This window comes from Rhopalosiphum padi, chromosome 3 (assembly GCF_020882245.1).
Source record: "Rhopalosiphum padi isolate XX-2018 chromosome 3, ASM2088224v1, whole genome shotgun sequence".
NCBI classification, from domain to species: Eukaryota; Metazoa; Arthropoda; class Insecta; order Hemiptera; family Aphididae; genus Rhopalosiphum; species Rhopalosiphum padi.
This window is the reverse complement of record NC_083599.1, coordinates 63425516-63450314: the sequence shown is the minus strand read 5'-3', so window position 1 is coordinate 63450314 and position 24799 is coordinate 63425516. Positions and strand designations below refer to the sequence as shown.

The 24799-nt window shown below is 27.9% G+C and overlaps 1 protein-coding gene and 2 long non-coding RNA genes across 4 annotated transcripts; 1 reads left to right on the top strand and 2 right to left on the bottom strand.

Moving 5' to 3' along the window:
• Positions 1 to 1074: 1074 nt before the first annotated feature.
• LOC132926894 (probable G-protein coupled receptor Mth-like 1) lies at positions 1075 to 19544 on the top strand. Its single transcript, XM_060991316.1, has 6 exons — positions 1075 to 1726; positions 9957 to 10498; positions 12778 to 12856; positions 14982 to 15160; positions 16553 to 16727; positions 18682 to 19544. Exons 1-6 carry the CDS (start codon positions 1116 to 1118, stop codon positions 18965 to 18967), a joined length of 1872 nt encoding a protein of 623 aa, XP_060847299.1. The 5' UTR covers positions 1075 to 1115; the 3' UTR covers positions 18968 to 19544.
• LOC132926896 (uncharacterized) lies at positions 4573 to 9963 on the bottom strand. Its single transcript, XR_009661552.1, has 3 exons — positions 9605 to 9963; positions 5694 to 5774; positions 4573 to 5626 (listed from the first exon to the last, which is right to left on the bottom strand). It is a non-coding gene; the product is annotated as an uncharacterized LOC132926896 (long non-coding RNA).
• On the bottom strand, positions 10409 to 24365 carry LOC132926895 (uncharacterized). Of its 2 annotated transcripts, XR_009661551.1 has the most exons (5): positions 24051 to 24365; positions 23086 to 23338; positions 12497 to 12590; positions 11537 to 11636; positions 10409 to 10674 (listed from the first exon to the last, which is right to left on the bottom strand). It is a non-coding gene; the product is annotated as an uncharacterized LOC132926895 (long non-coding RNA). The 2 variants fall into 2 exon arrangements; XR_009661550.1 differs by lacking the exon at positions 12497 to 12590 and having other exon boundaries at positions 24051 to 24364.
• Positions 24366 to 24799: the final 434 nt, after the last annotated feature.

The following is a 24799-nucleotide window of genomic DNA, read 5'->3' as shown; positions in this document are numbered from 1 at the left end:
ATTATAATGTATCTATATTGTATACAAATACCGAATACTACTCGTATATGACATACTGAGCACCGATGTGCCATCTTAAAATATAATTAGATTTGATGTTTTTGTAGCAAATTATTTCTAGATGGTAATTTTGGAGACCAAAAATAATAAAGATGGAAAAATGGGTACCACGCTCATCTGCTATGCGAAGCGTTGAGTGGGCCACTGTAATGGATGTATTACATTCGAATTCAATGATATATCAATGACAAACGATTCTGAACGGAAACGGTCTATATCATTAAGGATATTTCATAATATAATTATTGCTGATATAGCTATTAAAGTACTTAATTTATTGTACTATTAGTATATATATATATATATATATTTATATATATAGTAAGTAGATATGATTTTTGACGAAAACATTGCATTTATTATATTATTAATATTTAATTATTATAACAATATAATATATTTATACGTTGTACCATATTATATTATTATTGTTATTAACTTTTGAGTTATCACTCGGCGTTGAAGGGAGATAAAAATTCGCTTCGAGATATCTAACTCGAATTTATATATAATTTATATTTCTAGGAGAATAAAAAAATAAATCGAGTTATCCCGACTCGACTGTACTCATATTTTAAGCAAACTATTTTTTTCTTTTACGCGTTACAAACAGAGTAACGTCGCGATACAGTGACACTAAAATCATAATTGAAATCGTCAGTGCTGAACGTGTAGTATCGGTCATAATGACAATCCGTAGAAGCAGCCGCTGCAGCAGTAGGTGCATTTGCGACGGCAGTCGTTGCAGAATAAAATATAATAATACATTACGCGATAACTCGCCCGGACGTATTATAATAACTAATTAGTAATTATAAATCGCATGTGTTCATAACACCAAACATGATATAATTATATTATTATTATAATTCAAAAACAAAATTATTTAATAATATTAATTATGCGACGGAAACCAATATAATGTTATTTTACAATAATATCACATACGAGCGCCGCTGTCGGCGGCGGCGGCAGCATGTCGAACGGTCGCGATTGCGTCGGCACGTCGCTATCGCGACCGTCCACCGTCGCCGCGAGAACAGTGTGCACACGCGATGTATACCGTCCGATCGTGTTTCGCCGCCGCCGTCCCGTTGCTCGTTGTCGCGATCGGCTGTCGGTCGGCCGCCGACGCCGCCTTCTGTTGCGACAGCAGTTCTGTCGCGGGCGGCGGCGGCGGCATCGCGTCTTGCCGGAATGGAAACCGGACGTTCCACGCGGTCCAGGCAATCGACGGTGGGACGTGTGACGACAACCTGACAGCCGTGCCGGTCCGGAAATGCTGTCCGCCGGGCCGGCCGTACGACCCGGAAATGCGGTTCTGCGGTCCGGCCGGGGCGGACGGCGACGAGTACCGGCAGCGGATGATGCGGCGACTGCGTAACGGCTTCCAGGCGGCCGACGCGGCGATGGTGGGCTACGATTACGAGCCGCCAAAGTGCGACGCCGCGCACGTGCTGGTCGACGTACCCGCCGACGAGGTGTCCGGGCTGATGGGAGCAGCGAACGCGTCGGCCGACGGGTTGCCGCCGGGTTACTGCTTCGACCTGACGCCGTCCGAGGAGCTGGTGGCCAGGACGTGCCGGCCGCGCGACCAGTACTGCGATGGGGGCCGTTACACGTGCGTCAACAAGTGCTGCAAAGGCGACCGGATGATCGTCGCCGAGTAAGTCCGCGGCGTTTATAAGTATAGCATGCGCTTACTCCGAGTGTATCTATATAGCTTAGGTCGTGGTCAAAAAGTGGTTGTGGTGTGCGGGGGGTGGGGGACGTGTGACGACTGCTACGCACGAAAGACATTACATACTTGGAAATAAAATAATTAGAAAACAAGATTTTTAAGATTCTCGGATTCACATTATATGGGCGAGAATTTAAAAAAAAAATTAGCGTGACGATTTTTCTATTTTCATCAATACTTTGTTAGTTAATCCGTATAGTCATAAAATTAAGATTGACTTGAATAAATAAATAACATGAACGATAGATATTGCTACTACAACAACTTTGATGTCAGTCATTTAAATAAATATTGTCTCCGTGGAAATATTCACAGGTATAGACATTATAACGTTTTTGTGGACATACGTATTGTACGTAAAATATGTAAAGACGATATTAATATAGAATATAATAGATATTTAAAGGGTGGATCAAATTTGAAACGAAATCCACATTGTTCTTCAACCCGCTCAAAGACACAAGACATCTTATTCGAATATCTATCGTAGTCTCGTCTATTTCATTTCAATATTTTTCGATTTTGATTTTTCGCCTATAATAATCTCAAGTCAATGGTTTAGTTGTAATAGTACTATAAACTTTCTTGAGCCCACAATTCGTGTTCACTTGTGTTTTGTAGGCGTTTTTGACAAATACAATCCAACGCCCCAGTGGTACATAATATAATGATCGAGGAGAAACGTTAAATTGTTGACTTCTTTAATTTTGCATACATTTATTTTTATATATTATAATGATATATACCTGCAACAGTACCATATGATTTGTACAGAATATAGCTACCTATATAGTTTTCAAAATGATACGTGTTCGGAATGCAGCGTAATAAAACAAAGATGCCCGTGAACTATTTTACCGGCGCAAACAGTAATCATACTAACCAGTAACCACTCTACTGCCAACAACTGACGCTAAAAAATAATAAGACTGTGTATATTTTATAGACTAAAGTTGTTGTAATCGTGCAAAATGCATAAAAATAGTGTTCTTGAATATAGTCTATTAAAGCGTACTTAAACTGAACATAATATTATATTATATTATATGTAATAATACATTTTTGTTGTTTTAAGTCTTATGACTTAAGTATCAAATATTATTAAATTTAATAAAATAAAGGAACAATACTGTAACACGAAGATATTTTAATCTGTTTAGTTATAATATGTTAGCGTTACAGTATGAAACATTCATGTTTCGTAATATTTGATGCTTTATAGTTTATACACTAATCAAATAAAGATGATAATAAACCAAGTACTTAATATATTTTTATAATTCAGTTAGATATTTTATAAATTCCTAGAAATTGTTCAGTTATGTTTGTATTTTATGTACCTATATTGGAAGTATAGTCAGGATAAAATGAAATTTTGACTACGTGTAAACTAGTTAGTGTCGTTTTCGTTATCGATAGTAGGAACAACGATTATATTTATTATTTTACATAAATAATGAAAAATATGATGTAATTAAAATATAAGAATGTATATTATATAATTCATAACGTTACCAAATTGTCATCTAATAATAAATAGTTGTTATTCCACTGCATCATTTTCAAATTTAGGCAATTAATAAATTAACTTAATTTTTAAAATTAAAAAATTATATTTTATTATAATAATATAATAATAAATAATGTTATAAATATTTTTATAATTTCGTAAAGGTATTCATTTTGAAATTGTCAATTTTTCTAAGTACCTATCTTTTTTGTCTAAAACTACATTTTATCCTAAGTATTTGTGAACAATATTTCAAGTATAAAATATGTTATTACTTTTGAATGTAATTAATATTTTTTATTCTTCAAGAAGTTAATGTGCCCCACTACACATGTTCGTATTTACATGTATTTTTCAATACCTATACATTTATATCTACTCTTCAACTAGGTACTGATGTGCGTATATTTTAACTATTCTTAATTAAGGAATGTTTAGAATAATTAGTTATTCAATGCAATTTATAATAATAATATCAAAATGTAATTATAAATTGTAAATACTTACTAGTTACTTTAACTAAAGCAGTTCGTTAAATTATTAAATAACGCATTACATATTTTAACGGTAACAAATGTACGCATTACATATTAGTCATTACGAATGTGTAAAACTTCAATGCGTTTCTTTAATATATTCGTATACTTAAATTTGAGAATTTTGGTCTAAGTAGCATTATGTCTCCTACAGGATACGCCCCTTTTATTATTGTCCACAGTACGTCTTGATTATATTAATATACGAGATGAAAGGATGATTTGATAGTAACCGACTGCAGGTTTATCAAACAACATAATATATTATACATGTATTTTGATAAATTTATTTATAATAAATGGGCGAGTACCTATAAACCACCGGGCACCGGGTCTCTCGAGTATAAATATTAAAATGCATAGTGTATACTGGGTTTTATCATTGCATACTGATATTATGTCAAAATGAGATTATAATTTATATTGCATATATTATGCGGTTTAGTGGTTTCTATGCGATAAAAAAGTTTTTTTTACAGGTCATTTTTTGAGATATTTTTCATTATTATTACCACTTTTAAATTAAAATTTATTATTTGCTAAACTTAAATTCACTTTTAAGCAATATTATTAGACGAGCGTAATTATAATTAAAATGAGGATGGTTTGAAAGAGTTAAAGCGGAGATACACAAATAATATTAAAAATAGAATATTTTGAATTATGATATGTAATTATGATATATAATTATTATTATGTATTCGATTCAATTTTTAAATATAAAACAAAACGTATACAACTGTATACGATCAACGGACTCGTAAGTGTTAGAGAACGACTCAACCAATAAACGCGATTTATAAGTAGGTACTTACATAAATTATACGTATATTGTAAATATAACTGAACGCGTAACGTTTATATACGTTTAACTATACCACTGTAACGTGTAAGTAATGATGTAGAATTTAGATATTATATTGATATTATAAACAAGCAATGAGTTTAAAAATATTTAATACAATATTTGATATTTTTAAAAATATAGTCGAATAAAAATTGAATTATTATTATGATAACGTTGTGATTTTATTCGTAATCACTATAACACTATGTATTATACTGCATAGTTATAGTTTTGATTACAATATTATCCGATTGTGTTTGTAAAATTATTGAACCCATATCAAACCTATTTTCCCGATCATAATAATAGAGCTCGGACTACTTTTACCACCATTGTTTGTACATATTCTATAAGATCTGCGCATTATAGGTATTGTAAAAGACAAAACTATAATGAAATATAATGAATAACGAATCATTCTGTATTCGATATAAAACTTACTATTTTGAATTTTGTATAGGTATCCTAGGGTTTACCAATGTGAATAAGAAAAAGTCTAAAATCCACAGGGATCTTTAAAAGAATTTAGTAAAAGTTTTTTTTAATAGTTTTACCGTTAGTTGGTAAATATCATATCATAGTCTATATTCAATTGTATACATACAGTGTCTACTAGTTGCATTATGTACAGAACTATAAATTATCGGCAAACATTTATATTTACTCATAAGTTCTAATGTAATGGACTTAACCAAGGTAAAGAAAAATATCATCATGTTTCATAAGTTTGTGATACAAAATATATTTGTTTGTTCTATGTTCAAAAATATTAAGTTGACTTACTGAATGTACAAATGCCGTAAAAAACATCAAAACACGCAACCATTTTATAGTTGAATATCTTAATGTTATGGATTTTTCAAGATTTAATTATTTTGAGTTCATAGTGCATTTTTGTTTAATTTCCAACTAAAATATTATTTTCCTCTAACCTATACAAACAAGTACTTTATTACATTATATCAAGATACCTAATTAAATGTAATTCAAAATACTTACAAGTTACAAGTTAGTTTCCATCAAGTATCAATACAATTTTTTTCACCGCAAAAATAAAACCAAAAGTATAATTCCTTTTTCCTACGGCAAAAATAGTTACAAATTAAGTATTATTATTAATTTGTTTATTAAATATTAATATTAATCATTTTAGAATTTTTAAATTAGTTTCTATGTGTGTATAATAAATTATAATATTATACTTTATAATTTTCATCCAGAAGCAAATCTCGCACCACACCTGGATACAATGTTGACATCACTTCTCCCATTTTTTTTCTTCGCTTTTATAATGAGGTATATCTAATACTTTATTAATTAATAGGTTATTCACCCAGCAATCACCTCATCATAAGTTCATTTCCAAAATACTTGTATCAGTTGTAACCTTATTTATTAGAATTCTTTGCGAAACGACGAATATATAGATTTTACAATAATGTGTGATTTTTCGTCGTGTGTGTGTGTACGTGTTGTAGGTATAGTAGAAAAATGCTACGCCCTAAAACTTTATATAAGAGGTTTATATTAGCAAGTTATATGTTGTTGGCACTTTTACAGAAATTTAAATTTTTCACAAAAAATGTATATTAGTATTTTCTGGATATTTCAAAATATGTATTGACTAGTTTTTGGCTATTTATAAGAATTTGAAACTTTTGACTTTTAGATTCGAAGACGGAACTATAGGTGTAATAACTTAACAATAATGAGTTTTTATGATTTTTTTTGTTTTCATTTTTTGCAACTATACAAATGATAGTAGTTTATCAGCCTATATTACCAAGTTTATTTTATTACATTTCACATAATATCACAAATATTTTTTTTATATAAGTAGGTATAATACTATAGTATAATAAGTTTAACTAATTTTTTCAAAAAACAAAATTTATATTTACATAATAATTATAAAAATATTATTTCATTATACATAAATAATTTGGGTATTAGTCAATACCAACATAATTAAATAACTAAGAATGGTATGAATAGATTCATGGTATAAATAGCTTAAACTAATTTAAATACTTTTAAAATTTCATTGTATATATTAAATAATAATACATACACGTAATGGTAAAAATTGAAAAGTATCAAGTTTCCATGAATAATATTTTTTGCATTACAAGAAATTAACTAAAATTGTTATATTGTGTTTAATTATTCAATTTTAATGAATAATTTATTTTACAAAATTTTATTTTTAAAATATATTTAGATTGTTGTAATAACAACTTATGAAAAATGTTGTATTTTCAGCTTGAAAAAATAATTTGTAAATAAATAAATGTTGACAAATTTTACGATATTATTTTTTAATCATAACTAAATAACAAAAATCTTTTTGAATATCAAACTTTGTCATAATATTTTAATTTCTTACAAAAAATTAACGTGGCTAAAAGTTAAACATAACTTTTAATTACGATAAAAAAACAAAAACCTGTAGGTATGAGGAATTAATTATGTTTATAATATTTTCATTGTATTAGTGTAACTAAACCAACTTTTTCATATTACTGTCTTCGATCAGAATTATTATTTATTGTATAGAATGATTTATCACTGAACTCAAATTTAACACATCCATTTTAGTAACCTAATCAATAATGAGATACACTTAACTTCTTCTATACCCACTAAGCATAGACACGTCCATGGAATTTTTTTTTATTTTACAAATAAAATCGTTTATATAATCATATGATTACTTTTTTTATGTAATTTATTACACGCATTTTTTAAAATCGATTAAACATTATTTTTTGTCGACTTTATTAAGCCAACTGCCATCACAACTGCTGTAAATTAAATATATTGTGGTTATCATCAAATTATATATTATACTAATAAACTTGTCATTAAAATTGTATAACATTGATTGAAACAATATACGCATACGATTATGCTGATCATTTGCTATCTTTTTGAACCATGAGCAACATATATTGCATTCAGCAGAATTAATCTTATGTTGTTTGATTTAATATTAGAAAGAATTGACCTTTTGTGCGATGACTTTTTTTATGAAAAGTAATTAATTACTAATTACTATTATGAATATGGAAGGTATTATAATTTAAAATTGATAATAATTATATCATAGACAAATTTAAATGATTTTAAAAAGCCCACATAATAACACAGATAGCGTTTTTATCTGTTTTGATAACAAGTCAGTACGCTCCAGTCTACGTCGTATAGAAAGAGAGAAAAAACATAGTGCCTTGAAACAATGTTTACACTCAAATGTGTTATTTCTGGCTTAAAAACATGTAAAATAGTAAATTTACGTTTACCGATTTTATGTTGTTGACATTAATATTAAAATAAATTGACATATTTTTATTAACTTTAAGTTACAATTATTAACCTAACCTCACCACTTGTATGTTTTTAAGTGAGCGTGAGTATGTAAAATACTAAAATATAAATATGGTCATAACTCATTTAAAAATTAAAATATTGTAAAAAATTGACGATTCTTAATAAAATAATATTATCAATTATTGGTTATTTTCTTTTTGATTTTAGATAGCGCTAGTTCCTAATCGTTTTTTTTTTTTTTTTTGGAATTGTTAATAATTTTTTTGTCTACGGGTGTGTATGGGTGTTCCCTATCTAGATAGACCTGAATAATATAATAATAAATTAATAACAATATATCAATAAAATGTGGCCTATACAGTATACATCCTGTAATATGTAAAAAATTATTCGAAATAAATTAAGAGAGGGGCTTCAAGGCTGTAATTGGAGAGAGTTACCTCGACATTTTTAAAAGTAGAAACATTTTAGTGGTGAAAATAGTTTATCGACTATAAATTTTCAGTATTTATATTTAAAAAAATGTTGGACCCCCCCCCCCCCCAATGGTTTTTTCAGTAACGACCTTAAGGGGCTTATATAAGAAACACATTAATTTATCCCCCTCTTCCCCTCAAAAAAAAAAAAAAGAAAAATTAAATTGCTTCTACCGTGCTATATGAATATATTCGTTCATATTATTATATTATAGATTCTCGATTATCCGAATCTCTGTAACACGAACTCTCTCTATTGCCCGAACGTCAATACGCGTCAATCGATATATCCGAACACTATTTTCGAAACGTATTGGCCGGTATACCGATTTTAAATTGTTATTGGAATTTATTATTAGTACATTACATGCATATGTGTACATAATATTTATTGTGATAATCGATACGCTATGTGTTTATCTAAACAACGTCCATGCACGTGCGGCCAGCATATCAATATATATTATATTATATATACATATACTGTATTGTATTTGTACATAATATTATGTACTATTTTTATACATTTATACGAACGGTCATTATTTTTCATTCTACCCGATTGAAGCTTTTTGCACTACTTTCCAGTCATGTTTTGTTTTCTACTGCAGTGAGTATACTACTATACGCATCTTTATAGATTATATTATTAAATAATTAATCTAAAACATTGTGATAATAATATAGTACATACACAATACACATTATGTCATATCAAAGATTTTAAATTACTTATACGTTATAACGTTTAAAAAAAACTCCCAATATCCAAACTCTCATCCGTGAGTCCGTGACGTACCGATTGGCCGACGCCCGATTTGTCGACATCCGACATACATTATATATATTGATTATACTTAAAAATATAATTTTTTATTTTTCCAAATTATTTGCATAAATTACGAACATTATTCAAGTCAACTATTCATTAGATATAAAAATTCCTAACCTTACGAACTTCTATTTTCTAAATTTAATTTAGAAAATTATTTTTCCAAAATACAAATCGTCCCATTTTGTAGCCTAAATAAATAATTTGAAACGTTATTAGAAAAAAAATATGTTATTAAATGCCATTTAACTTTATAAACGCTACCTATATACCTTTCTGTTGCAAACGGTAATCTTTCTTCTGATTTTCTACACATTTAGTTTTCATCTTTTATGGCCGATCGTAGTTTTTTATGCTATGTATATATGAAATCAAGCTCGAAGTTATTAGCAAATCGAAACTTTTTCCACATTTACCGGTGACCGGTTTTCGGCAAAACGAGTAGTCGGGCCCTGAATCTCCTCTCGTCTGTCCGGATCCGGCGCTAGGTCCTCCCGATATTATATACAGTTCGGATGATCGAGGTCGGTCATGACAGCCGAGTATTACTTGGCGCCCACGAGCGACCTCCGAACCGGCAATCGAACTAACGAGTATTAATAATTGTATTGTCGTGTTATCCAGAACCGGCGGGTGCAAGAAGAGCGAGACGCCGTTCGCGTTGTCCGCCTACGAGACGGACGCGGACGGCCGGCCGGCGGGTCCGGCGAACAGCACGGTGCTGCCGTACTACGCGCGGCTCGCGTGCGCCAAGCGGGACAAGGTGCGCGGCGGGTTCGCGTTGACCGCGGACGGCAACCTCTACCTGACCGGTTACGCCGCGCTCGTGCCGGCCACCCGTTACTGCGTGGAGTATTACGCCGTGGCCGGGCCGCCCGCCACCGTCGGCGTGGAGGCGTTCGTGTGCGCCCCGGTGGCCGGCCCGGCGGCCGCGGCCGTGGACACGCGCGGCAGCTGGAAATACTTCGTCATCCTGGCCGGTTCCGTGCCGTCGATCGTGTGCCTCGCGCTCACGCTGCTCGTGTACGCCACGCTGTCCGGTCTCCGCAACGTTCACGGCTACAACGTTATGTGCTACGTGGCCTGCCTGCTCCTGTCGTTCGTCTGCCTGCTGACCATCCAGTGGCTACAGGACGCCATCAACGGCCAGCCGTGCATGTTCTTCGGTATGTTGCGATATCGCCGTGTCGGCTGTTTATTTTATTAAAACAAAATATTATATTTTATTCGTTTATCGTGGACAATATTATTTTCATTTCGAGCAAACAAAAAACATCCAAGGACCAATGCATCTCCGCGCCGTCATTAAATGTCCGACGGAAAACGGTTTTAAGAATAATACCTAAAAATATAGAAAAAAAAATACAAATTAGAAATTAGTTTAATGAATGGGTACCTAAAGGTGTGTATTATATTTAAACGGCAGAGTATATCGTCCGGGTCTGAAAAGTCATCAGTGTTCGTCGTAATAATAATTATATACACACCGCCATTGCCCATTAATATAATACCTGTTGACACTCGCGTGCGAATATGCATTAAAATATTATATGATATGCCAGAACAGCTCAACGGGGTTGTAAGCACTCCTTTTTTTAGGGTTATTGGATAGACAATTATTTTAATGCTTCCGTGAGAGTGACACGTCAAAACATTCCGGTCATAATATCTCCGACATATAATATAATTCCGCGATAATGTGTCACAAAAAAATTATTTTACATTTTTTTTTTCAAATTAAATTATATTTTTAATTAATTTTACTATATTTTTCTTATAGCAATAACATTCTATAAAAATAATGTCCGCCTACAAACATAGTCATGTTATATTATATTATATCGTAAATAACTATTAACTAATTAATTTTAAATTAACTAAAAAAATGTATCGTTCATAAATTTATATTATAAGAAATAATATGCATAAATAAAATAATTTAATATATTAAAATTCATAGAAACATTCATTCTCCTTTTCAAAAATGCATGTTGTAAAAAAATGTACTAAAATGTAATGAAATACATGTTTTAATTAATTATTTAAAAATTTACAAAAATATCTAATAAAATATTAATTAAAGTATAATATATCAAATTATATTCAATTTATTGAAGATATTTATTTTTATGAATATTATTAGTTCTGTCATAACCTGTAACGATTTTATTTAATCGCTGGTCTAATCATTTATATTTACTCACTTTTTTTTTTTACTTCTTTTTTAATTGCCTCAGCTATTTGAAGTTCAATTTTTGGCTTCCTGCAGACATTGTTAGAACAAATTCTAACATTTTTGAAATTCTAAAAAAAAAAAAAAGTGAAAATAGTTATACCACGAATACATAATACCATAATCAAAATAACAAAAACACTTGATCATTTTAAATGAAGTACGATAATTTTACCTACTCATAATCACAACTTTAATAATATTTTGGGGAAACCATATCTTAATTTTGGAATAGTTAAACGGAGATGGCCGGAATATTTTGTTGTAGAATGTACGTGAGTATGTAAACGATATGTTATTACTTATGATTTTATGCCACCACCACTGATAGATTTTGTTCGAATAAATCATTTTACAAAATTGAAAATCAGAATCTTACATTAAATATCATGTTAATGAAAATTTGTAAATAAAATATGCGACTTATTCTAATACTCATCATATTCTACAAAACTAATTTTTTAGAAATTTGATTTTTTAAGTATGATAATATTATAATCATCCTAACTCTTTTCAATTGTAACAGATTATAATATAATGTATACAAGAGAATTGAAAAATATACCATATTTCTAACCTTGAAATAATAAAAGGTACTATATTGTGTAAGCCAATGGCGTCAATTTATAAGTATTTCATAATCGTAAGTCAAAAAAAAATTCATTAAAACACTTTATTGCAACATAATTAAAGAAGTTTTAAAAAGAAGCTAAAAACAGCTTACGAGTTTCAGAAAATTTATTGATATAACTTTTATTGAAATTGGTCAAGAGTTTCTGAATTTATGGCCATTAGTAATTTGCGTTTATTACAGTAACGCGGGTTCATTTGTTTGCATGAAATTTCAACAGCCATACATTTTTTGGTAAGGATGCGTATAGATATTTTCATATCAATAAAATTATTCTTATCTTTCTTAAAATGTCTTTACCTTTTTATTCCTCTCTAACCAATATTGAACCGCATGCCAAAGCATATTTTAGATTGAGTGCACCGCAATAAAAGTTGAAGGTCCTTGGGTTAGACTATTTTATAAAATAAGTTAAGACTTCAAAAATAATTCAAAGTTCTTAAAACTAAACAATAATAAATAAAAACATTTCAGCTATTATTTTTCTTACTGTCTTTAATATTTTGACTTCCATAAAATATTTATTATTAATTAATATTGTTTGTTTATATGTTTTTAATTAATTTAAAGTATAATTTTAGGTTATTTTACATTGTTTGCATTTCTGACAACATTTTGCTGGTTAAATGTAATATGTTTCGATATTTACTGGATGTTAAGGTATGTAAATTATCTTCTTATATAATAAAATAAAACAATGTCAAGCATGAGTATTTATGTAAAGTTATAAAATTCTAAACTAGCGGTGTCCATAATTATATTACAAAGGAAAAACGGCACGAGAACAATTTTGCTTCAACTCTAAAAAATGACATCCGAAAATTGTACAAAATTGTATAATTTTTAATCGTATTTTAGTGATAATATTTTCCTTTTAGTTGAAATACGGTATTGAACGATTCCGCAAATGTTGTAGAATCGTGTGCAGGCGTATGTTGTTGGAAAGAATGATGTCCGTGCGAAGACGATGAAAGTTATTCATAATATATAACATTACACTGCGTAATACTCGCCATAACGACATATCTCGATATCTCATAATAATATGCTATACCCAACAATTATTACTGTTCGTCGTCGTCACTCGATGCTCGTTATAAAAATATAAACTGTGATTTATAGTTAATTATTAAATTTGATTTCAATAGTTCAATATAAAACTGTAAAAATATTGTTTCGTATTCTTTTCGTGTAGGTACAATGTTTTTTCTTTTGTACATATACCTAAAATAATACGGAAACAACGGGATTAAAACGAAATTATTTTTTAAAAACGTAACAAAGTGTCTCTTCCGAAATGTGTGGGAATAAGGGAACATAATCTTCAGAAACGCGAGTATGGCCACCCTAATTTTAGGTCATAAATGAGGAGATAGATAATTATAAATCATAACTTATGAGTAAAAATTAATTAAATATAAATAATTTGTGATTTTCTGTTATAATTTTACGGTTAAGATTTACAAATTGTTTTATATCACCATAATTTAACCTTACGAATGTGAAGTGTAACATCATACCACCTATCATACCACTTTCTGGATATTTTTGAGACACCCATAATATTATCGTTATGTTAGTAACTTATTACTAGTAAGCCTTTTCATTAGAAAATTTAATATTTATTATAGTTGATTGTACTATAGTTTTATTGTAATAACCAGTGGTCGTTTTATGGGTGAGGTAGGGCGATGAGTGGGTCTCTCCATGGCATGTGTAGATGTGTAGTAAATTTAAAAGTCATCAAAACACGAGACATTGATTACCTATAAATAAAAATTATTTCATATGCCTACAGGTATAAAGTGTATAGTTGTTATAAGTATAAAAGTACTTATCATGGCCAACAGTAAATATGAAATATGCTGTAAGTATGTGTAAAATATTTTGTTTCCCCTTCATCCTTGGAATTTATCATATATTGCCCCTGGTCGTGTATTCAAATAAGTATATAATCGTCCATAATAGTTAATAAACAATAATCAAAAATAGCAGTTATCATATTAAAGTCGTGTAAGAAATTCCTACAAACTAGTAGTTTAATAACAAAAGAAACAATTCATGGATAATAATTATAATTAAATACTAATTATATAAATGTAAAAAAAAATCGTTAAAAATCCTCTTTGAAATAAAATTAATATCAAAATTAAAATTCTTTTATAATGATATATTAAATTTATAATGAAATTGGAATTGAAAAAAACTTAAAATAGATAAAATATTATATCAAAATAATAATAGTTTAATCATTCGAAAAATTATAAATATAAAATTTAAAAAAAAATGTATTTAAAAATTAGAATTCAACAATAACTAACAGGTTAGGTCAATAAAATTATTCATAGGTAAGTAATTTCGTTTTCATAGGACTGCCTTAGATTCATGCGTGACGACACGTTTATGAAACGTGCAAACAGCGATCTTGAAAATATAGCTTGTAGGTAGAAATCAAAGTTAAAATCGATTTTAAAGCGATAACAAATAAAAAAAAATATAATCGATATTGTGCAATAATATAAAAATAATAAAATAAAAATATCAGTATATAATTTTAAAATCAAAATTAAAAATAAAAAATTAATAATAAAAATTTTTTGAAATCAAAACAACTTATATCAATAAACCTAACTTAAAATAATATCGAAAAATTGTATTTTGATTTCAAGCTATTGCTTATAAGTTATAATATTATGAAGCTATAAGGTACTGTTTCTAAAATCTAAAAGTACTAATAATAATTCATATAACTGCTCATAATACTTTCAACTTATTTTTAATTTAGGTACAACAATTCAATAAACAGAAATGCATCTATATCAGTACGTACCATTGTATACCATATTTATTGTTGGGGATTATCAAGTATTTGTGTATCTACTGGTTATTTATTTCAACATTCACACAACGAAATGCTACTGAAATTTTCACCTGATATTGGAACCCGTAGTTGTTGGTTTTCTGGTAAGTTCACAAAATTATTTTTTTTTAAATCTACTCCAACTGGTTTTTTTTTAATTAATAAATTTAAAACAAACCATTAAATATTCTTTTATTTGAAACGTATAAATATTAAATGGTTAACGTTTGATACATAATATTGATTAAACATACCTACATCTGTTAACCATCATATCGTACGAACTGCGGACAGAAGCATAAACAACTGATTGAGGTATTTTGCTGACGAATTCTCTAAAAATATTTATAAAAATTGTATTTATACGGTATTATATTTGCATTTGTTTATTATAATATGGGCTGATGTGTTATATGTTTATACTATTAAATACTGTTGACAGTTGAGGAAGTGATTGGACTATGCCCAGAATATAATCACCATAAAATATATAATAATAATATATCTTTAATAATATTTATTTAAAAAACATTTAAATGATGATTTCTGTTTGAATAATATGCCGATATATCATAATGCACGAATATTGTTCCAACAAAAATATTTAAACTTCACCCCCCCCCCCCCCAGGAAAAAATGTCTAGGCACGCTACTGACATCTTTATTATATCTATCATACAGAGTATTTGAAAAATATTTTTGTAAAAACATAATAATTTGGCAACTTAAATTTTACAAATTATTTATTATTTTATAAAAATTTAGAAAAGTGTTTTAAATAAAAAACTTCTCTTTCAAAATTATTGTAATTAGTTTGCATAGGAGTTGGCTCATTCCTGATGAATACAATGGTATTACGGTAATCAGTAATCACAGTATCACGTATTATCTTTATTATACAAAAAACACAAATACATAATTATAAGTATATAGTCTTACAGATTATCTTATTAGCTTATTTCGATTAGAAAATATTTGTTACTTATATTTTATTTATTATTAACGCTTTTCATTGCATTATAACTCTGCTTTATAGTTGTGAAAAAAGTTTTTGTTGAATCCATTAGAGAAGCTTAGTATATAGCTATACTAATATTTATATATTATATACTACTTATACAAATAAACTATCTACTTAAGTACTATTATAATACATATGTCACAACATACATATCAAAACCATGTACAATCCTAGCCAAGGTCTACATTTTTAGTTTATCCATAACGCAATTATCCAATTGGAGTAGGTAATTGTATAAATTAATAAACAAATGAAGATATTAATTGGGTGGTGTTGCGGGCGGCAAAGCCCTCCACTAGACTTAAAAAAAAATAATTGACGGTGGGTGTTTATTTAAAGTTTATGATTTCACGAACTGACATTGAATGGACGTCAGCGCCACTGGATGTTTATATTAAATACGTATATATATATATATGGTCATAACATAACATACAAATATATAACTACTAATTTATATTTAAATTTTTTTCAGAAAACACTAACTACGGAAATATAGTTTTCTTCATACTACCCGTCTCTGCTATGCTGTCTGCCAATTTAATTTTGTTCATGCTAACTGCTATTCACTGTTCAAGAATAAAATCTGAACTCAATAAATTCAAACGAACCGATTCAAAAACACAGCGATTTCTTGTTGACAAAGAAAAGTAAGTATATGGAGCGTGAGATACACTACATACTCTTGGTAGGTATCTAAACCAGAGATAGTGAACCTATGATGGCATAAAGCCATATATTTTGTTGGCCAAATTTTAATATAAAGTTAAAATATTTTTATTTCATTGTTTAGTCTTGTAGTTATAAAGTCATCAGTTTTAAAAGTTTAAAACATACATAATACTATGTACTTAAAATATTAAATTCACATGTCAACATACTCGTATGTGAAAATTTATTTTTCACGATGAATTATTTCAATTCAAAACTGATAGCACGTGGTGGGATGAAGCAAGCTAATGCTGCTTATATGTTATTAAAATATGTAAGACTAACAAAATACACAATTGATATTAAAAATGACAATGGATTTTTTTTTCAAAACCACCACACCCAGAGAAAAAATGTTGTATAGGTACTTCTGAGCATATTACTGGCACTCGATGTTTTTCAAAAACTTTAATTAAACAATTTTGGCACTTGATCAGGAAAAGATTCACTACCTCTGGTAAAGACTTTATCGTGTATTCGATCAACTAATTTCAGTTTATATTATTTAAACTCATTCACTATACAATACGTAAAATAATAAATAATCGTACGTATCTACTTCGAGAATTTATTATATTTATTCTATGTAGAAATATATTTATATATTATTATTGGTGGTTTAAAGACTATATTTTGTTATAAGTGACAATTTTTCAGTAAAGGCCATAAGATAAGCCATACCGTGCTATAGTCACTATAGATGACATTATAATTCGTCGATTTTTGGTTAAAACTTAAAATATTTTTGTATTATTACTTAATTATCTTAATTGTGAGTTATTTAAATCTAGATTACTATCTACGGACTTAATCGCCATAAATTAGACAACTGGTAGCTAAAGAATAATTAAATTGAGTTATAAAATAGAAAATAAATCTGTAACCACCATCTGACGAAGAATAATCGTACTGTAAACGATATAATTTGTTTGCAGTATGCGCCAAACGACAAACAGTATTACTTAATATTTATTTTAGGGAATCTCACAACATTTATATCTATGGTGTAATCTTTAGTCACACAAGTAAGTCAAAATATAGGCGACAAGTGACTACAGATTATGAGAATAATGAAAAAATCATATTTTAACTTATACTTTAATAATTTATATTAATAATTGATTAAAAATATTTAAATGTATATATTACTATTGTTACATTGTTAAAATTATATTTTATTAAAAATTGTTTAATTAAATTAATTAAAAATAAAATAGATATGAACTCATGTGTAGAGAACTAGGTTTAGGTTAATTTCCAATATTAATTTATTTTTAACTGAAAAATACTATTGGTAGCTAAACATTTTTTATAAAAAATATATATTCAGTATTTTTGAAGTTGTATACTGAAATATCTACGCAAGACATCAAAAAAAACATCAATTTTTTATTAGAAAACATTAAAGATAATATATTTAATTCACTTTGTAAACAAAAATGAAGAAATACCTATGCACTTCTTTTCTTGAATTGACAAAAAATGCAAAATATATATTTTCAATTTTTAATTTTTAAACTTATAAGTCATTATTGTAGAGAATGGATCTAGCTTGATCTACTATAATTCAAAAGTTTATTTAAAAAAAAATTATGCAATATTTACAACTTCCGAGCCTTAGGTGCATAACTGCTTTTTTTCTTTTTAATCACTAAATTACATATTATTTAATGTTCTCTTTGACTACTGCAACTTAATTACTCTTCTAAGCTCTCGTACAACTATGTTATTTATTTATCAAATAGTTTTATTTTTTAGTTATTAGTTTTAATCTTCAATACTAGTCAATATAAATCTGCCAAACAATTTTTGATTAATAACTAATAAGTCGAAAAATTTCGAAGGACTTTTCATTCGGTTTAAAATAACTTTTAATTTATTGTTTTTTAACAGATTTGTAATGAGCATTAAACTATTTCTGGTTATGGGAATTCCGTGGACATTCGAGATACTATCTAAAATCTTACAAAATGATTGGTTCATATGGCACATTTTAGATGAAATTAACGCACTACAAGGAGTGATGATATTTATTATATTTGTGGCCAAACGCAAAGTTATTATAAGCTTACGGAAAAAGTTTAGAGGTTCTATGGATCACAGTGAGTCGACAAAAATGAACACTATTTCTGGGTCTTCACAAAGCGGCAGTGCTCATAAAAGTTATAACGATTTCTAAATACAATGTGTATGTAGAATATTGACTATTAAGACTCTATGGCTTAGGCCTTAAACAGAGAAAAAAATAATTATTTCAGTGCTTTTAAATATTACGTTTTCTGTTGTCATTTTAACAATAAAATAATAATAAATAATCATAAAATTCGATTTATCCAATTTTCTACTTAAACAATTTATCGTCATTTTAAATAAGTACATAATTATTTTATATTTATAAAAATGAATAAATCTTATCTAATAAAGTAATAGAAAAAAATGTTAATTTTTTAAATTAATCGTTTTCTTTTTTTCTTAAATTCTTAATGTTCACTTTTATTCACTTCCAATAAACTATGAAAAAGTATTTTGTAAAGAAAAAATAAGCATCAGGTTTTGTGAAACCTGCAATTCCATAATAGGTACAATAATAGTACACAAATGTATACCATAATTTATTTATTAACTACTTATTATATATGTGCCTACTTATTTGCTATATCATACATAGATAATGAGTTGTTTACTCTTAATTATTTTTAATAACTTACATATTTTTTTTTGTTTATTGTAATTTTTACACAAATACATCTTAACTACAATAATATTGTTAGTTGTTACGTTTATTAATTGTATTTTTATTAAATATATATTATATATTGTGAATATTAGATGGTGTCAATAACTATTCAGCTTAACAGTTATTTTAAGATTCATGACATAATAATAATGTAAATATTATAATTAACCATATCCTTTTAAAAAAGAAATTTTAAACATAATTATTCAATGTCATGTGAAAATTATATTTATAGAATATGTGTTTGCTTTAAATTTTAAATGTTGTGACGTTTATAGTGCACAATTTGTTATAAGAGCAAATTTAATTAACATATTAATTATTTAGTACATTCTATATTCTTCTATAATAATTTATTATTTTACAAAAACTATATAAAGATTTAGCTAATCAAAGTTAATAACGAATTCGATATTCGTAGCAATACAATTTCAATTTTATATATTATAGTTGCATATAATATTATATAAATATTAAATACCTACTATTTGAGAAATAAACATTTTTTATATTATAGGTTTACATACAATATATAGTATTTTTATAAAATAATATATAATATATTATTTACAATTGATTGTATTTTAAAACATTAATAAGGATCGTTGTAGACACGTACCTAGGTATATTTGTATACATCAGAGTATTATAATAACTACTTATTAGGTAATTAAAAGACAAAACTAAAAATAATTATCGTTTGTAATTGTTTGATCGTTTGTTAATAACGAGTGGGCAAGTGTATAAGACATGCCAACGTAAATCAATTCAACAGACTTATCGAAAACTAAAATCATAATGAACTACCTTTGAAAAATAATTATTATTTGCATTATTATTCCCTGAATAAATGAATAATATTTACGATGTACCTTCAATACATGTCACGGTAGTACGGTACCCATCGACTGTAGGTTAGGTTAGGTTGTTACTAAAGCCAAGTACTCATAGGTGTCGGAGTCATAATCACGATAGTGGTTGTTGCTGCATGCTCGCGCGCAAAATGCTATTACATAATAGAAAAAAAATACAACAAATAAATCTATAAAAATATTATATTTACAATATTATGGTATTAATATTTGTATTAATTTAATATGTGAATAATAACATCAAGATTAACTATAATAGTGTTCAGTTCGAATTTCATGCCGTACAATCGGATGTCAAAAAAATCAGAAAACAATATTTTCAACTTACATGCAGGGCTATTACTTATTACAACTGTAAAAATGCATTATTGTAAATAATTAAATATTGAAAACTATGTGATCAAGGAAACGATTTTTAGCAGAATATTGTTGACTAAAAATTAATATATGAAACAATAACAAAACATTTGTGACCAAGAAAAATATCGTTACTTTTACGGCATATTCGTTGTGAAACAAAAATATGTGATCAAAATTATTCAGTTGGGTACTATTTTCGAGAAATTATTAGGTAACTATCTTAGAAATACGTGTGTCTGTGTATACTCATTATTCTTTTATTTTTGTATTTGTTTTTTTTTTAAAGAATATTTAATTTTGGGTGATGAAGTTTGAAATTTAACATGTACATTACAGTGAATTACTCTATGACGATTTATATTTAATACCAATATTATTGGTAAGTACCCGTGTAAAATATAACTCACCTAGAAATAAGGGTGCAGTGAACCGGTAAAAGCCTACTGTTCTAGAGTTATAGAATGCCCTCATTTTCACACAGATACTATATCAAAGACGGACGAAAGGAGGGCTTTTCCCTTACTATAATTTAATCATATTAAACACACGTCCGTTGTTTATTTATTAGTTCGAAATTAAAAAAAATTATGGAACATCGTGAATGCAGTAATAACTAAAAAATTATTTAATTATTGTGATATCCGTATGTATATTATAGCGATAGTCTAAGTTATCATAGTAAACTGTTATAAAATAAAAAATCATAATAGACTTGTTAAAAATATCTACTGCTGCGATGGATATATATTTTAAATTATAATATAATAACATCTAAAATTCTAAATTACCATAATGTTATTATTGTAGTGCATTGATTATTTATATTGTACCTACTGCTATCAATTTCAGAAATCGTGGCTAAAGTTAATAAAGTTATTTAATCCAATACAGCGATAGTTATAGATTGTTATCACTCAGAATTTTTTTTTTAGATTGATGGCTTCATATCAAAAAGCAAATACCGTAATAAAAATGCCTACTACAGCTGCTCTAACCTGACTACAGGAGTACTTATCATAGGTCATTAAGACATTCTGCCAGTTCACTACCCTACAGTATAATACAAATAATATATAATATATATATATATAAAATTAATATATAATAAATTATATATATATATATTATGAGTATTGCTAATATTTACTATGAAATAAAATAAAATAATATGTGCATAATAGATAAATACCTATTGTATATAGATATCTTTCAACCGCAGTAGGTATGGATAATTTTTGCTAAATTAACGTAAATTATTTTATTACGCATAATACGCATATTGACCATGATAGACGTTATGACGTCGAATTTAATATAAGTAACTATCTAATTATATTAATACAATATTATGGGCCATGCGAATATACGATATAAAATTATAAGTACTATATTTTACTATATAGTCTATAATAATTATTACAATAAGTACTCTTGCTTAATGTCAATAATCAATAATTTAGCATTTGTTTATAAATTTTCTTGTGTATAGTCGTATAGATACTTTTAGCTCCTTGAAATTTCAATCATACCATATATTGACCCAACGTCTGTTATACGTGTTTTGTTATTATGTTTGTGGACGGGATTAACATGGTGGTTTGAACTTTAAATATTTGTTGTATACTATATAATCTAACAATCTAGACATTTAATTAGTCTGTAAGTGTATGATAATAAATTTCAAAAAATTAAAAATTGAACGTAAATATTTGTATAAACATAACTTTTACTAACATATGGCTCCACAAAAATGTGTGTAACTACGCAATGTCAAAAAATTTCGGAAATATGAAAAAAATGTAAGTTTGACAGAAATTTCTTAAGACATAATTTATGATAAACATAAAATAAATGTCACAGATGTGGTTTGACAGTTCGTGTAATTTATAATAAATTAATAATACAATACATACAACATACTAGATACTTAAAATACAAATTCTTACGTCAGGTTCTATTTTTTTTTTCAATATGAATTAACAATAATATAATCATCATAATATACATTTTCTGTTTACTAAAATTAAAATTATATTTAATTAATGGCATTCAAATTATTTCCAGTTTTTAGAAATAATTAATTAAACAGTACAAATGTTTGATTACCCTGATTTTTTAAATTTAGTATTACAATGTTTTTAATTCAATTTTAATAAGCCATATATTTTATGTTTTGCCTACCTTTATTATTTTACTTTTATTTTATGGGGAGAATTGTTCGTACGACACCCATTTTCTTACTTTACCCATAATAATATTTACGATATTAATTTAAATCAAAAACGGTATAATATAGGCAAAAATATAATATTTATTCTGTGGATATACCTATTATACTCGTTTCCCAGTTGCGACTTCTGTCAATGATGTCCCTCAGTTTCGTCATAAAAATGAAATATTAACAACGTCACAGTGGATTGATCATGTGCAATATCCTGACGCTATAATATTATCAGGACGCCAAAATTAATATCCCGTCTTCAATTCATAATAACGAGTTCACTTAGGACTTGGATCGCATTGTCATTAATCAATCTGAATGTTGATGATATAGTCAATCAAATTCCTTGAAATTGTTAAGCTAAAAAAATTGAAAAATAAAATCAATAAACGTAATATGTATACAGTGTTTTCAACGAAAGTGTGACGAGAAATATTTCGAACACATAACCATGAATTTAGTTTGGGTATTTTATAAACGATTTGATATTAGACTTATTTTTGAACAATAATTTAAATGTTTAACAAAATTATTTTTAATTGCATAACCTCTTTTTAAGTTTGTATTTGAACTAAATTAATTTTTTTAACAACCTTGATTCAAAACATGTTAACCATCTTAAAAATTGACTTATTGAAAGTTAATTGTGTTAGATAACCAAATCAAGTTGCGATTCATGAACGTTATATTTATGATAGTTTTTAACAGTCTATCGATAATTTTACAATGTTTTATGTGATTTTTTTTAAAGCTTAGTTGTAATTTAGTATAAATACGAAAATAATCTTAGGTAATAATTAATACAATAATATACGGACAAGAGTAACGGATTGAAGAGACTAGTCAATGAAGATACTTAGTCAAGAGATAGGTCAATTTTTAAGTTAAAAAAATTTTATAAGTAAATGTCATTTAAAAAAATAAATTTAATATGAATTCAAACACATACAGAGGGTGGGTGAAAATCAACCGTTTTGTTTCTTGGAAGAAAATTATGTATTGTTAAGCCTTATGTGTAGTAAAAATACCCGAATAAAATGCAGAGCCATGCGTTCAAAATATTTTGTATTACCTTTATTGTTACTGTCGAACAAATGTACATTACGTTGAATACTATAATAGTCACACACAAATAGAAGAACTATATCATTTGAGAAACACGTGAATCACTACCGATTTTGTATTGAATCGACGCGAGAAAAGCAATTCATAAATTCGAAGTCCGAAGTCGTATACCGTACGCTATTAATACCCCGGCCGTTTGCTCACTTGGCGCATTACGAAAATAAACTGAATACTATAAAACAGTTTTGTGGGCTGTTAGGACCACCCGATTACCTGCAACGGCTTTACAACGATTAAAACATTTCGCCTCTCATTATCTAAACATTCATAGCTCTTTTTTAATATATTAATGCATTTGCCAACTATTCATTAGTATTGTTAATATGATATTATACTATTACACAGACCCTAATTTATTATAATCCTCCGATAGGGAATTTATATTCATGCGATATGTGTATATAGGCGGAATTATACCTACCCAAGTAATGTAATAATGATAACATATTTTATTTTTACGACTGTGTTAAAAACATTTAAACCATTTTATCACGCCATTGTTTACAAGGCCATGACGAAATGGATGATATTTTGAAAAAGTTTCAACTAAATTAATGCCTCTGTAATGCAACACAATTTAATATTTATTCGTTCTTATAACTCGTATAACGTACATACGATCCGCGATAAAAAAATAAATAATTCTCTAGGCATTGATTTCGTATTTATGATATGGATAATATCGATTATCAGTAT